Source organism: Sorghum bicolor, chromosome 3, assembly GCF_000003195.3.
Source record: "Sorghum bicolor cultivar BTx623 chromosome 3, Sorghum_bicolor_NCBIv3, whole genome shotgun sequence".
In the NCBI taxonomy this organism is placed as follows: Eukaryota; Viridiplantae; Streptophyta; class Magnoliopsida; order Poales; family Poaceae; genus Sorghum; species Sorghum bicolor.
Window position 1 is genome coordinate 66260450 of NC_012872.2, and position 16086 is coordinate 66276535.

A 16086-nucleotide genomic window follows, 5' to 3' on the forward strand; every position below is an offset into this window, starting at 1 on the left:
TCCATACACCAATTGATAGGGTGACACCTTGGTTGATCCATGACAAGCCATTCGATAAGACCACAGTGCTTCATTTAACAATGTATGCCACCGCTTAGGATTTTCTTCAATCTTTCGTTTAATAAGCTTGATAATCCCTTTGTTAGATGCTTCGGCCTGCCCATTGGCTTGAGCATAATAAGGAGAAGAATTCAATACTTTAATCCCCATACCGATTGCGAATTCATCAAACTCCCCCGATGTGAACATAGTGCCCTGATCGGTAGTAATTGTCTGAGGAATCCCAAATCGGTAAATAATGTGTTCCTTCACAAAATCAATCATATTGGCCGAGGTGACCTTCTTCAAAGGAATAGCTTCAACCCATTTAGTGAAATAATCAGTGGCAACCAAAATAAATTTATGCCCCTTACTAGATGGTGGATAAATCTGGCCGATCAGATCGATAGCCCAACCCCGAAACGGCCAAGGCTTGATAATAGAATTCATAGCCGATGCGGGCGCTCTTTGAATGTTACCAAACTTTTGACAACCTTGACATCCCATGAAATACTTAAAGCAATCCTCAAGTATAGTCGGCCAAAAATATCCATTCCTTCTAATCATCCATTTCATTTTGAAAGTCGACTGATGTGCTCCACATACCCCTTCATGGATTTCTCCCATCAAACTCCTAGCTTCATCATCACCCAAACATCGGAGAAGAATTCCATCAATAGTTCGATAATACAGTTCATCTTCGAGGAGCACATATTTGGTTGCTTGAAATCGAACTCGTCTTTCAACTTTCTTGGATGGATCCTTTAGATAATCAATAATTTCCTTCCTCCAATCATCGGCACCGATTGTCGATATTGCATTAATCATAGGCTGATACCCCGAGGCATGCTGAGCCAACCGATTGGCCTCTTCATTATGCAATCGAGGAATATGCTCTAATCGGAAATCTTTGAATTCTTTCAACAGTCGCATGCTTTTCTCGAAATGAGTTACGAGAGCTTCACTTCGGCATTCATAGCTCCCGGCCAATTGATTTATAACCAACATAGAATCTCCAAAAATTTCGACAGCATCAGCACGAATTTCTCTTAACAACTCCAATCCTTTGATCAGAGCTTGATACTCAGCCTGATTATTTGTTGATGTAGCAACAATCGGCAAGGAAAATTCATACTTCCTGCCCTTAGGGGAAACTAATACAATGCCGATTCCTGCCCCCCGGTCACATGTAGATCCATCAAAGAAAAGTGTCCAGGGCACAATTTCCAAGGCCTCCACTACACCGCAATGCTGAGTCACAAAGTCGGCCATAACCTGTCCTTTAACTGCCTTAGCCGATTCGTAACGCAGATCGAACTCTGACAGTGCTAAAATCCATTTACCGATCCTGCCACTCATAATCGGCATCGATAGCATGTATCGGACCACATCATCTTTGCAAACAACAGTGCATTCGGCCGATAGTAAATAGTGCCTCAATTTAACACACGAAAAATATAAGCATAAGCATAATTTCTCAATGGCCGAATACCTGGTCTCAGCATCAATTAATCTCCTGCTTAAGTAATAAATTGCACGCTCTTTCCCTTCAAATTCTTGAATCAAAGCCGAACCGATAACCGTCCCATCGGTAGACAAATACAATCTGAGGGGCTTTCCCTGCTGAGGTGGAACTAGAACTGGAGGATTTACTAAATAATTCTTGATTTCATCCAGAGCCAACTGCTGTTCTTTTCCCCAAATAAATTCTTGATCGGCTTTCAATTTAAGAAGAGGACTGAAAGCACGAATCTTACCAGACAGATTGGATATAAATCTCTTGATAAAATTTACCTTGCCGATCAAGGACTGGAGCTCAGTCTTGTTGGTGGGGGCCACTATCTTATTGATGGCATCAATAGATCTTCGACTAATTTCAATCCCCCTTTGATGTACCATGAAACCAAGAAACTGCCCTGCCGATACACCAAATGCACACTTGTTGGGATTCATCTTCAATCCATGCTTCCTTGTGCACTCTAACACTTTTCGTAAATCGGCAAGATGCTTTGAGAAATCTCCAGACTTGACCACCACATCATCAATATAAATCTCCACCAGCTTGCCGATGAACTCATGGAATATAAAATTCATGGCCCTTTGATAAGTAGCACCAGCATTTTTTAACCCGAAGGTCATAACTATCCATTCAAATAACCCAACATGACCAGGACACCTAAATGCGGTTTTTGGAATATCTTCTTCTGCCATGAATATTTGATTGTATCCTGCATTGCCGTCCATAAAGCTGATGACCCGATGACCAGCCGCAGCATCAACCAACAGATCGGCAATAGGCATTGCGTATCCATCCATCGGCGTAGCTTTATTGAGATTCCTGAAATCAATGCACACCCGAAGCTTCCCGTTTTTCTTGTAAACCGGAACAACATTGGAAATCCATTCGGCATACCGACACTGCCGAATAAACTTAGCCTCAATGAGTTTGGTGATTTCAGCCTTAATATCAGGTAGAATGTTAGGATTACATCGTCGAGCCGGTTGCTGATGTGGCCGAAATCCAGACTTGATGGGTAACCGATGCTCAACAATTGATCGGTCTAAACCAGGCATCTCGGTGTAATCCCAAGCAAAGCAATCTTTATATTCCTTTAACAAATCAGTTAATTGTTGCTTACAGTCAGGATCTAATTTAGCACTAATAAAAGTAGGTCTAGGCTTATCACCACTACCTATATCTACTTCTACCAAATCATCGGCCGATGTGAACCCCTGACCCAATTTTCCATCATCGGCGAATCTATCCATTAAAAACCGTCGTCAGAACCGACTGCTTGGATCGGTGGAATCTCGTAATCGGCAACTTTGAGAAAATCTTTCTCCCAAACTTCCCCTGAAATGCACCTAGTCCTTTCATAGGTATCCGCCTCTGCCGATGCAATAACATAAGAAGAATCTCCTGGGACAATCTCAATCTTGTCACCTACCCACTGAACCAAGCATTGGTGCATTGTAGATGGGATGCAACAATTGGCATGAATCCAATCTCTTCCCAACAATAAATTGTAAGCACCCTTTCCGCTGATCACGAAGAAAGTTGTCGGCAAGGTTTTGCTGCCGATGGTCAACTCCACACATATCGCCCCCTTGACTGGAGACACGTTTCCTTCAAAATCCTTGAGCATCATATCGGTCTTGGTCAAATCCTGATCTCCTTTCCCAAGCTTCCGATACACTGCGTACGGCATAATATTAATAGCAGCCCCACCATCAACTAGGATTTTGGTCATTGGCTGCCCATCAACCCTTCCTTTGAGGAACAGAGCTTTGAGATGCTGTCTCTCGTTATCGGTAGGTTTCTCAAAGATAGCCGTCATCGGATCCAGAGCCAGCTGAGCTATCTGATCAGAAAATTCCAACTCATCATTACTGGATGGTGCAAGAAACTCCATCGGCAACATAAAGACCATGTTGACTCCTGCCGATGGACCTTCCCTCTTAGTTTCTGACGACTGCTGACTTCCAGAGTTCTCGCCCTTGCTTAGCTCCTCTTGCCTTTCACGCTGCAATCTCCTTTTCTGTGTCTTGGTTAATCCTTCAGGACACCATGGAGGAAGTAGCTTTTGCCTTGCTGCCGGGCGTCGGTTCTCCCTTGACTCCATACGATGCGTGTTAGCATCTCTGCAAAATATGAACTCATCGGGAACCCGTGCATTAGCCATCTCCTCGAGCTCTTCCTGGTTCCTGGGAAAATACTGGACACGGTCACCAAGCCTATCGTGAACGCTAAGCCTGCCCCCCAGCCGATCATGAACTGACGCCCTTCCTCTGATTGGCCCATTAAATCGCCGATCATCATCATAATAACGCCGATCGGTTCTATCGTACCGATCATAACCGTTGCACTCAGGGCAGTCTCTGACAGTAGGAAACTTGATATTTTCCTCCCAACAATGGATGAAGAACGGACAATTCCAATGATCTCTGTGCCGATTCCACTCCTGTCGGCGTCTTTCTTCTTCCCGTCGATAATCTTCGTGCTGGCGCCGATACCGATCTTCCCGTTGCTGCTAGTTCTCTCGAGGTCTTCTATGAGTTATAACAATACCAGACCGAGGGGGCCTACCCGAACTGGTTCCTTCCTGGACTAAGCCCTTACTTTTTGCATCGGCAGTAGTAACTTGATGCTGAGGATCTAGCGATGCACTTTTCTCGGCTGTTTCCGATGTTAAGACCTTGGCCTTCCCCTTGGCATCCAACATGTTTGTCGGGAAAGGATGTTGGTCTATCTTCATCGGCTTCTGGGTCTTGGAACTGTCAAACTTGATCCTCCCGGATTCTATTGCCGATTGCAGCTGTTGTCTGAACACTTTGCATTCATTAGTGTCATGAGAAGTTGCATTATGCCACTTGCAATATCTCATCCTCTTCAACTCCTCAGTTGATGGAATCACGTGATTAGGAGACAGCTTGATCTGACCTTCCTGGAGTAGAAAATCAAATATCTTATCGGCCTTAGCGGTGTCGAAAGCGAACTTTTCTGGTTCTTTCTGCCCAAAAGGACAAGACATCGGCTTCTTGTTTTTGACCCATTCTGCCAAGCCGATGACTGGTTTCCTCATCAGAATCGGAGCTCGTTGCTTCATCAACAAACGATACTTTCTTGTTCCATGCTCTTTTGGGTTCGAAAGGCTTGATGTCTTGATCAGAAATCCTCTGCACCAAATGACTTAAGCTTTCAAACTCCTGAGAAGCATACTTATCCCTGATGTGTGGCAATAAACCCTGGAAAGCCAAATCGGCTAGCTGCCGATCATCTAGAACCAGACTGTAGCATTTATTCTTAACTTCCCGTATCCTCTGCACGAAACCTTCAACTGATTCATCATTGCGCTGTCTCAACTTGACCAAGTCGGTGATCTTCTTCTCATGAACCCCGGAGAAGAAGTATTTGTGGAATTGTTTCTCCAGATCGGCCCAAGTAATCACTGAGTTGGGAGGTAATGATATAAACCAAGTAAAGGCCGATCCAGACAATGATGATGAAAATAGACGAACCCTCAATTCGTCCCTGTTACCAGCCTCTCCACATTGAATGATGAACCTGTTGACATGCTCCATGGTTGACGTATCATCCTGCCCGGAAAACTTGGTAAAATCCGGTACCTTATACCGATGTGGAAGCGGGATCAAATCATATGCGGGAGGATACGGTGTCCGATAAGAGTACGTGTTGACTTTGGGTTTTATCCCAAATTGTTCCCTCATTACTTCAGCAATCTTATCGGCCCAATACGCGTCGGCATCCTGCCGATGAGGCGGCTGCGGATGTGGCACTTGGTGGCGAACCTCCACGTGTCTGTTCGGGACGTGATCTGCACGGAACACTGGGTTGATTATTTGACCACCAATCTGCGGACCACCGAACTGCTGCCCCCCGAGTAGTTGTCCCCCGAGTTGTTGTCCGAAATTCATTGGCTGGTTGGGAATCCCCTGACCTTGGAACCCGGGATAGACCTGTCCTTGCTGGAACCCTGTAGTCTGATAACTCTGCTGGGGCGACTGTGGAGAGACTTGCTGTCCAAGCCATCCATTATTGGCGTTCATCGGCATAGGTGCTGCCGATGATTGGTAATTGGGTACCATCATTGAATTGACATACCCCGACTGTGCCATAGACCTCTGTTGCATCAACATTGAATCTGCCGATGCATTAGGCATTTGGAACATTGAATCTTGAGGATTTCCAGTGTGAGGCCTTGCAGTAGTAGTTGTGGTATACCGAGGACTCTGGTTCACCGGCGCATTGGGAGGTGCCGATGTCATAGGAGTCTTGCCCCTCATGTCAGTTATTTGTGATGTTCCCGGTGTCAACTCTGGAGGCATACCGTAACCCCACCAGTTAGGAGGGAGAGTCAACCCTGACATTGCCGATGCCAACATATCCGTTGTCAGTTTATGTTGCCCAATTGAAGTCTGTGGGTTGGTTGTCATCGGCATAGATAGTGCACCAGTAGCTCCCGATGTATTCGGAGGGACGGCAGATTGTGCACTTGCAGCCGTCAAAGTATCTGATGGAGCCGTGACCTCTGGTGCTGTTGGCTGATGGTGAGAGGGGCCCACATAATTTGGTGGGATTTGTCCTTCCTTGAAAGTTCTTGCCACGGCATTGAAAACCGTATTAGACAGTACACCAGCTTGGTTGATCAAAGCTCGGTTGATAGCATTGTCAACCATATCTTGAAGCTTGCCAGGATTGGCGTCGAAGGTAACCTGCCGTGGTGCCGGCAGTGCGTCTTTCTGGACCACTTCGCCGCTCCTGTTTATACTGAAAGACCTAAGGCATTGCTGCTTGAACTCTTCCATGGCTTGGGCAATAGCTTGCTTCTGCTCATCCTTAAGATTGGCCTCCGTCACGGGGATGACGTTCTCTTGATCGAGGTCAGAGATCGACATGTTGATCTTGATCTTGACTCTGGTCCCACTGGGCGTGCCAAAAGATGTGTTGATGCAAAGCTGATCTGCAAACACAAAGGGCTAATACCCGATTCAAACGTTAAGGCGTGCCAGCCGATTTGACCTTACTATCGGCAAAGGTGATAACTCGAATACTTTAGTCCTGACAACAGCGATGCGCCCGGATGTCACGGCTAAGAGGTACTCACGCGGAACTCGAGAACACGCCGAGCTTAAGTCGACGAATTCCTAAGAACTCGTAACAAAAGGAAAAAGTATGACGAAGTCGTCGAAAAGTAGATGCTGGAATATGAGTAAAAACGTATGTTTGATTGATTGATAGATCGATCATTACAAAGCACTAGGGTCCATATTTATACCCTGTTCAAAGAGCTATAACTAAACACGACCAGAATTCGAATTCCAAATTACACGGAATCCGCATACAAAACGATTTAAACAAATAAGGAAATAACTCAGTTATCCCTCGTGACAAACTGAAACTCTTCCACAACCCGATCAGCAGCTTCCAGACTCCCCCTCTGTATCATCGACAGACTCTTTCGCCACGGTCATCGGCAGACCTCCTCATCATAGTCATCGGCACAGACACATCATCACTTTAGTCACGTCCAACCTCTCCTTTATCGGCAACCATCCTCATCGGCAACTCATCCCGTAAATCACATACTGTCATCTTATCCTGCCACTCTGGACACGTGCCTAAAAACGGTGTCAACAAATACAAACAAAAATAATACAGTAGTCAAATCCAAAAAATTTCACCAAATAAACCAGGGCTTATGTCATACTTGATCCAAGAACGACCACATTACCAGACCCCCATTATGTGCGTCTCCCCTATTGGACCACTAGCTGGGCTTGGGCCCCTATGTTTGTGTTAACTTCTGTCAAGTACCGCAGGCTTTACGGGTGCACATGGATGCAGCAGCTCCTCCATGGGCCATGGCCATGGCCATGGCTCCACCACCGTCCTTCCTTTGATCCCACGGGTAGAAAGAGGACGAGTGACTTGAGTGAGTATCCGGCAGCGGCAGTAGCATTTGGCCGGCGCCGATTGACATCCATCTACTTGATTAGCAATCGCCGGCAACAACTACTCCACACCTGAAGTGACGGGTGAGGCGTCGCCGGATTGCACTAGAGTCAGTGTACTACGCAGCTACGCACTCTGCATGCTCTTCTCTTCTGTAGTCTGTATGGTCGTGCACAGTGCCTCCCTCTCCCTGATCTATTGAGCTTGACGCGATCAGGTTGTCTGTCTGAGGTAGCCGCGCTGAGATCTGACTCGGCTACAGTGGCGTTCGAGCGGGAGAGCGACGCAGGGGCCAGGGGGTTCTATATTTACAAGGCAGCAGTCAGTGAGGGTGCGCAGCGCGAGCCGTGCCTCTCTGCTTCCTAAATTTGGCTGCCTGCCGAGCTCCCCCCTCTACAGTTTGCTGCGGCTTCAGGGCAGGGGCTTGAAAAAAGGGAGCTGTCCAAGGCCATGGAGTGCTCCCGGGGGAGGCGGAGATGGAGGTGGTGTGGCAGATCCATGCTAAAGCTGGCGGGGCTATGCTGCTTCGCCGTGGCCATCGTCATCTGCTTCTGCGGCGTTCGGTCCTGGGCTTGCAGTGCCAGCGCCTGCAGGGGGAGGAGTACTGTGTTGCTCCGTTCAGGTAACGAATCAAGAAACATGTTCTCACTCTTACGCAGATGTTTGCCGCATTTCGGAAACTTCTTTTTTTCCCTCTCTGGTCACCCTGCTCTGCAAAGTTATTCGTGTGACATTTTCTCATCCATGGTTCATGTTTGCCAAGGTTCATTCACTACTACTTGCTTCAATTCGTCATGCCGCTGTCTTCTTTCTGCACGCAGCTGCATGCACACCGGACTGATCTTCCTTTTCACTGCATTTTACGTGCTTTAGCTTTGGATTTGAGGATCACTCTCAAAGTAACTCCATTTCCTTCTTCAGAACCATGGGGACGAGGACGAGCGGCAGCATCTTGCGATAACCAGGTGCGTATCCATCTCCCTCTCCGTCTCTGCTACCTACTGTCCTATATCAACTGCACACCGATTAGACCGCTCAGAGATCAAACCGACTTGATTAGCTGTTGCCGCCATGGACCAGCCGCTAGTAGCACCTCAAATCCAAACCCACAGAGAGCGACAGAGGACACGCCAACCACACCCGGCTCCGCCATGGCCGGGTGCACACTGCAGCTCCCAGTAGTCAGTAGCAATCGCAGCACAGGCACAGGCACGGCGATGCCAGCTCGCAGCGCCGTCCGTCCGTCCGACAGCCCTTCAACGCCGCCGGGTCCCATGGCCTTTTGACCATACGTCACTGCCCAAGTTGCCGATCGATCGATGCAACGGCAATCCGCCAATGCAACACCACCCACCGACCCACGATAGCGACCTTACCTTACCGACTGATACGCGTACGTACGTTCCACGCGTGCGCGCGACGGGCGACGGCGTACCCTCAGCAGGAGTCAGCACTGATGATTCTTGATTATTCTTCTTGCTGCTGGCGCATGCAGGGGTGCTACATCAACACGGGCGTGCAAGGGCAAGGGCAATGGCGGCGGCTGCTGGCGGAAGGTCCGGGGTCATACCCGCCACGGTGCACGTCCAAGTGCGGCGACTGCAGCCCGTGCTACCCGGTGCACGTGGCCGTGCCGCCGGGCGTGCCGGTCACCACCGAGTACTACCCGGAGGCGTGGAGGTGCAAGTGCGGCAACCGCCTCTACATGCCATGAGAGAGCGCAGTCTCGCCGTCCGAGCAGGAAGGAGGCGCTGGGCCTACGCTGCATTATTGCACCGGGGGGCGGGGTGGCTCGTCTCGCCTGCGCTGCGCTGCGCTCCGCGCGCGCGCGCCCCGCATGGGCGCGCGGGATCTGCAGTCTGCAGCGCGCGTGGTGACCGTGGCGACCTACCACACTGACCGGCTGCCGCGGCTGGGTCCGCTGGGGTGGGGTACCCAGACCGAGACTGTGCATGGCTTTTTCCGTGCCGCGCGCTGGAATTCGCACGGCCCTACCACGAGCGCGGAGGCATGGCGGGCGTACGGCGCGTCAGCGCGTGCTGGATCGAGGAGGGAGGGGCGAGCGCGGAGCGCCTGAGACGAGAGCTGCTGCGGCCCACTCTTGCACGTGTCCGTATAATCTGTTCAAAGTGTTGATACTCGATCTTTTCTTTTTTCTTTTCCTTATGTTGTGTTTCGAATCCGAATCTTGTTACAAAAATTTCTGGTGAACTTTGTAGCAAAATGTAGTGCTTATATCGTCGTTGTATCGAACACTTCCGCACTCTCTAGGTACTACCTCTATTCCAAAAAGAATGTAACTATGGATTATGTGCCCCGTAGAGTGATTCATGTCTGACCAAATTTCTAGCAGTGACATTCACATTTATGGCTCAAAAATAATTTAGTATGAAAATACATTTCGTAACTTATCTAACGGTGTTTGTTTGGTATCATAAACATTGATATCTTTTTTTAGTCTATAATTAGTCGATCTTTGCATTCTTTTTGGGACTTAAGATACCGAAATTTTTATGGTAGGCTATACATGATTGAACTGTAGTAAAATTTCATGCTCATTAGATTATTTATAAATGAGTTACGGATTTATTTAGCTTATGCTTGTTACATAGTTTTAAAATAGTTAAAAGTGTTTGAAAATAGAAACAAGTGTGATTTTTTTATTTTTTTGCTACAGTTAAAGCATACAATAATTAAAACATCATAAAAATTTCACCACAAATTGGACCATAGAAAACTGTAGTTATGAATTAATTATAAAAAAGTATATATATCTAAAGCTACAACAAAAAATTTATACTAAACCATATTATATTATATATGTTTACTATGTAGATATTCATGCGGAGTTCAAGAAAATGTAATTTTATATTTATGATTTTTTAAGTATTTAGCCAAAATAAATTTAAAAGTATAAGACAAAACTACATTTGAAAATCACTTATAATCGGATTAGGGAGGTGAAATAAATGGTTAAGCAAGGTAAAATTGATTTTTTTTCCTTTTTAGAGACGATGAGACAAAAGCAAGAACCTGTCAACCAAGCCCGTTCCTACTAGTTTCCAAACCAAAAAAAAAAAGCCCTCGCCTGGTAGTCAAGTGTATCGGTCCACATTGGTCATTGTCCGCAGATTGAGCCCAAGAACAAGACCATGACCTTGATTCGGGCCTTCAGATCACCCATTTCGAAAGACGAAAGCCGAAAAGCGCCCAAAATCAGGTCGGCCTATCTTGCAGTTGGGCTGTTCCGCTCAACGCGGGAAACCAACACAGACCGGACCACCTCTACAGTTTAACATGGGTTGGGCTCATTCTGCAGAAAACTACTATATTTTTATTCTTAAACTTTATGATAAATACAATATTTTTATCAAAATATTGTAAAACCGTTGGAAATGCTCATTGACCAATTATAAAAAAACAAACTCTAAATACAAAACTGTTAGAGATGCTCATTGGCCGTGCTGCTCTTTCCTCTCGTCCTCTTGAATGGCCATTTTTCGGCCGGCAGTCAGACCGAGGCGTACACTGGCAGCAAGGACAAAGGCGTTGCGAATTGCGATGATGTACCAGAAGGCAGAAGCTGGAGATTGGTGTCGTGGACGCAGGCAGGCTCGGCTCCAGCCTGACACTGCCGAACGCCCGCCCGAACGTCATCGGTCAGGGCAAATCTGGTGCTCTGTTTTACGAGTCCGCGAGTATTGAGGGCTTATGTAGTTCGCAAAATTTTTCAAGATTCTCCGTCACATCGAATTTTTAGTCGCATGTATGGAGCATTAAATATAGACGAAAATAAAACTAACTGCACAATTTACATGTAATTTGTGAGATGAATCTTTTGAGTCTAGTTACTTTGTGATTGGACAATGTTTGTCAAATAAAAACGAAATGCTACAGTAGCTAAAAACAAAAAATTTTACGAACTAAACAAAGCCTGAGTGCCACCGTCGCTAGGCTAGGCAAGCGAGAAGTGATTGGCGAAGCTTTGGAAGCTCAATGACTGCAGTCGCTTTGTTGCGGCAGTGGCCCTCCTGTGGCGATGTTTTCTCTAATCAAACTGTTGATGTACAGTCCGGGGTGCAAGCCTAGCAGCAGTGCAGCACATGAACCCATCTAAACCGCTTAACCCAAACAATCGTAATTCTCCTACGACTAAAAGACTAAAGTGTAGACAAATTTTCGTGCAACAATCTATCGTCCTGCTTCGTCGGTCTGCCCCTGCGACCTTTCACCTCGTTTCCCCCGTGGTATAGCTAGCTCAGAAAAGGAAATCGCCATCCGCAAGATCCGCTCCTGCGACCATCTCCTCCAATTCCACCTCATCTCCTCCCAAGATCCTGCTCCAATCACGCAGGTCCGCCGCCGAGCACGCCGCTGCCCATCCCCGCAACCTGCGGCCGCACATGTCACCGGTCCCCGTCCTCGCACGTCGCCTGATAATCCCACGCCAAATCATGCGGTGCCCCGCAAAGGCAAGACCAATCCCTCTCGCCCGCAGTCCTCGCTTTGCGCCCCCTTATGCCTGCAGCACGCTCGTTGCACCAGCGTCGTTGTCCTCACCATGCGCTCGCGATGAGCATGTCGTCCTATCCGCTCGTCGTCGTGGAAGGCGACCATGGCAGCAAGAACTTGGCGAGGACTGGATGTTGCTCCAACCCGCCCTCGCCATCTCGGGCTTCGCTGCTGCCCGAGTCCACCTGGCCCGCTTTGCCTGCCATGCCACCGCACAGCCGGTTGGTGAGGAACGACTCCAGCCCTGGCCGGCAAGGACTGGCCAGTGCCCTAACTCGAGCCTTCGTCAAGCAACTCAATAGGTATTGTATTCGGATCTAGGTGCTACTAACTTTGATAGTTTGATCCCTTTCAAATATTATAAGCCGTACATGTGCACACCCAATGTTCTTTATTGTATCTGTTTTGACCGCTTTTAGAGATTAGCAGCAATATATGTGCACACCCCAATGTCATTTACTGTATGCATGCTGCAGTTCTTTGTTCTTTTGATCTGCTTTGCTCTGAATATTCCTAGCCCTTATCTCAGTTACCAAAGTTTTCTGAGACCTAGCACTGCAGAATTGTTAGAGTGCCTTGATGGCTTGTGTCAGTTATGATTTTTTAGTGCAGTTATGCAACCATGTCTGTGAAAGAATACATTGAGGAATCGAACCTTTTTATACTGCAGTTAGGCACGAATGGTTCAGCTTAGATGTTGATTTGTGAACAATATAAAAATGGGAATCTTCACTTTCAGCTATCAAATTGGATGGGCATAGTTTTTGGGTTTCGTCAAGTTGCAGTCAAAAGTGGATCCTTTTACTTTGGTTGCTCGTTGTGGCTCCTCAGAATGAAAGAAATAATCAAGGTAACCACCATACATATCTTGCACATTCTTGACACCTGCATGCAGGTTCAGAGGTGAAAATTCAAGCTCTACAAAGTGTTGCATTGAACCACAACCAATTTGGAGAAATCGGGCTGCTATGTGCACTTATCTCAATAGCAGTGTGTTTGTTCTCTCCCCAGCATTATCTCCCTCTCTGCATCCCACAATATAGGATAGATGATTTGCTAAGTTTTTAGTTACTCAGAATTCAGAACTCAGGTTTTAAAGTCTGACACCATTCTTCACTTCCTAGATTGTCCAAGTTCTAGAGTTCATTGGAAAGGAAGAAAACCTGCATCTTCTCACACCTTTAATTTTGCAGTTATGTTAATCTTTACCTCCTGTCAACACTGGCTATTGTCATATTCTTTTTTTTCCTTTGGTTTTCAGATACCCATTTACATCACATCAAGTGGTGCCTCCTCTTGATTGGGAGCAATATGTGTCTAGAATAGCAAAATATACTCACATAACAAGACCGTAAAAGGTTCGAACTCTGTTGGATGAAGTACTTAAGCCTTATAATTCTTGTTGCACGCTTTTATTCATCTCAAAATTTAAACATGGGTCCAGTTTTTTTTTTCAACAAAAAACATGGGTCCAATTGAATTATTACCCTACTTGTACTAGGTTTTTGAATGCCTATGTTTCATGAAAATACAAGACATGTCAGGGACTGGAGTGCAGTGAGCACATGCCTACGTGTGCAGGAACAAGGCCGTTGGCCGCCGCCAACTAGCAACTATCAGTAGATGATTTGGTTAATTTTAGTTTTAGGGCTTCTAATTTTTTTCCAAAGCTCTGCTTCTCAATTTAGATTCAGGGCTCCAAATTTCTTTGTGTGTTGAATGATTTCATTCTTTCTTGACGGTGTGGAAATGAGTAGTTGTGTTCTGATTTTATTTTCTGTGTTTTGTGCAGGTTCTCCTCCTCTTTGTCTCATGCTGCATCTCATGCACAACATTTGGCATCAGGTAACTAGCAGTCACGATGATTTTTGAAGCACTCAAACTGATTCCAGTGACCACGACGCGTTAGAGAGCACGATGGGCAAGGTCGAGGAGTGGCATCAGGGGATTAGGAGCCTCGGTGATTTTTGAAGCACTTATAATGATTCCGGTGATTAGGTAATTTCGTCATGCATTGTTTCATTTTCAAACTCAATTTGACTTTAGGCTGGAAGGTTTTAGTTTCATTTTGGCTTAGCTGTATTACATTTTCTTTCTCAATACTTTTAGGCTTTCAAGTTTGGAAGAAATAAAATGCTCACATCTTTATGGCCCCTTGTGATTGACACTGAGAAACCATCATCTAGAATGTTCATGAAATTCGAAAATAGTAGATGATCTCTTTGTTTTTTTAAGTATAGATTGGATGTATTTATAATTTGGCATTAAGCATTGGATGCCCACTCTTCTACCAGAATGAAACAAGTGAAACAATCAAATCAATGGTGAATTCTTAGGACACAAATATGCAATGTATTTATTTTTCAAGCGATCTATGCAGGGTTCAGGGATTCCACTGAACCTCATGTCTGCCTAACACAACATTATACTTGAGCAATTCCTTCCTTCAGTTCAGTACTCGTCTTCGATCGCTAAGCTGACCTTTGCATTTTTTCAGACATGAAAACTGAGAGTGCCTTAACAGCAACGATGGCTGCGGAGGAGTGCAAAAGCATGGGCCATCAAGCTTAAGCACACGGTCGGACGGTGACCTATGCACGGACAAGCATCCCGCGGTGACTAGCCTGTACAAAACAGGAAAGAGGGAAGGGAATGAGGAAGAAGATGGGACAATTTGATCTAGAAATTGTGATAAATGCATTCAAGTGGTATATTTTGGAACATAAATGACATATTTTCCCATTGCAACACAAATGTTGGCCACTTTCATAAAATTGTACACATATTCCACATATTTTTGAGAATACAGAGGGATTTATGCTCAAAGCAGAATAGCAATGCCCTGTTTTGCTTAGGACCTCTTACTAGGTAGGCACTATTTCTTCTTGACAACCTAACCTTAATGTGCCAAAAATATATATGTTCTTACATGTTCAAAACTGTTTGGTCAATAAGTTAATTATAGACGTAGTACTAGCTTGTTGTTCTTACTTCAGGACAGGGAAGTGTCACAGGTGAAAAAACAAATTTTGTTATATGTTCTATTTTCTGGCTACACATCGTCAGCACTGCAAATTTGACTGGAATGTGGTAGAGTCCCTCGAGGTGCTATGCCAACCTTACCTAGAGCACCTAGAAGTCGTTTAAGATAATGACACGGTCTCCAAAACATAATTTTGACCTCTTATTTTTATATAAAAAATTAGAAAACAAATGATATATATATATATATATATATATATATATATCAATATATGTATCTTTTATGAAAGTATTTTTCAAGACAAATCTATTATATAATTTTCACATTTGCAAACTCAATAATTTAAAAGTTATTGATAATTTATATTCTCAATGTTTGACCCAAACCTTATCTAAAACGAGTTCTAAATCCTATATGGAGGGAGTATATGTTTTTGAAGTTTACTCTGAAAATTTTTATCTGAATTTTAGAGTTCTTAATACAGTTGGTGTAAATTTTTGATGATATGCTTTTTGCCAATTTACATTTATACTCAAAATGTCCATAGGATGTTATAGAGATACGGTGAAACTTGTTCAAGAATTTATTGGTGCACGAAGGAAATGAATATCGGACATTTTTTTCTAACGATATAAAACATTACCTTAGCCACATCATAGAAAGGTCAACACAATAGAGTTTGTGAGCTTACGACTCCACGCTCTCTGTAAAGTCATTTTAACATCGATATTTAGTTTTATAATGTTGTTATCTTATCATGTGATTCTTGTGTTTTTATATAAAATATTAGCTATCCCGTAGCAACGTACGGGCACGCTACCTAGTCCTAGCACTAAAACAAAGGATGTGTTCACCAAACAGTTTTTTTTTTTTTTGCCAAGCACGCCACGGAAAAGCTAGCAACGGCCCGCCCAAAACGCTGACGCGTCGTAATCGTTGCTGCGTTTAGGGCTGGAACCTGAAACTGACCACCAAAAGAGGACGGCCCATCTTACCGCACACGGACGTGGCGGCGTGGCGGCCGTGAATCAGGCGCCGGCCGGCACACCTGTCAACTCCCGGCTGGCGCCAGCGCGCC

The 16086-nt window shown here is 45.4% G+C and overlaps 1 protein-coding gene and 1 long non-coding RNA gene across 3 annotated transcripts; both read left to right on the forward strand.

Moving 5' to 3' along the window:
• Positions 7413-9651, forward strand: LOC8085406. Of its 2 annotated transcripts, XM_002456511.2 has the most exons (3): positions 7421-8135; positions 8435-8478; positions 9009-9651. In XM_002456511.2, exons 1-3 carry the CDS (start codon positions 7964-7966, stop codon positions 9225-9227), a joined length of 435 nt encoding a protein of 144 aa, XP_002456556.1. In that variant the 5' UTR covers positions 7421-7963; the 3' UTR covers positions 9228-9651. The 2 variants fall into 2 exon arrangements, with proteins under 2 accessions (XP_021311496.1, XP_002456556.1); XM_021455821.1 differs by lacking the exon at positions 9009-9651 and having other exon boundaries at positions 7413-8135; positions 8435-8997.
• Positions 12638-14877, forward strand: LOC110434156. The gene is made up of 4 exons (XR_002451637.1): positions 12638-12875; positions 13287-13383; positions 13818-14023; positions 14523-14877. It is a non-coding gene; the product is annotated as an uncharacterized LOC110434156 (long non-coding RNA).

What these genes read in the sequence shown, in the direction of transcription:
- LOC8085406 (XM_021455821.1), top strand. Translation starts at nt 7,964, where the DNA reads ATGGAGTGCTCCCGGGGGAGGCGGAGATGGAGGTGGTGTGGCAGATCC. An exon ending in TACTGTGTTGCTCCGTTCAG is followed by an intron (nt 8,136 to 8,434) that starts GTAACGAATCAA and finishes TTCCTTCTTCAG; the next exon opens with AACCATGGGGACGAGGACGA.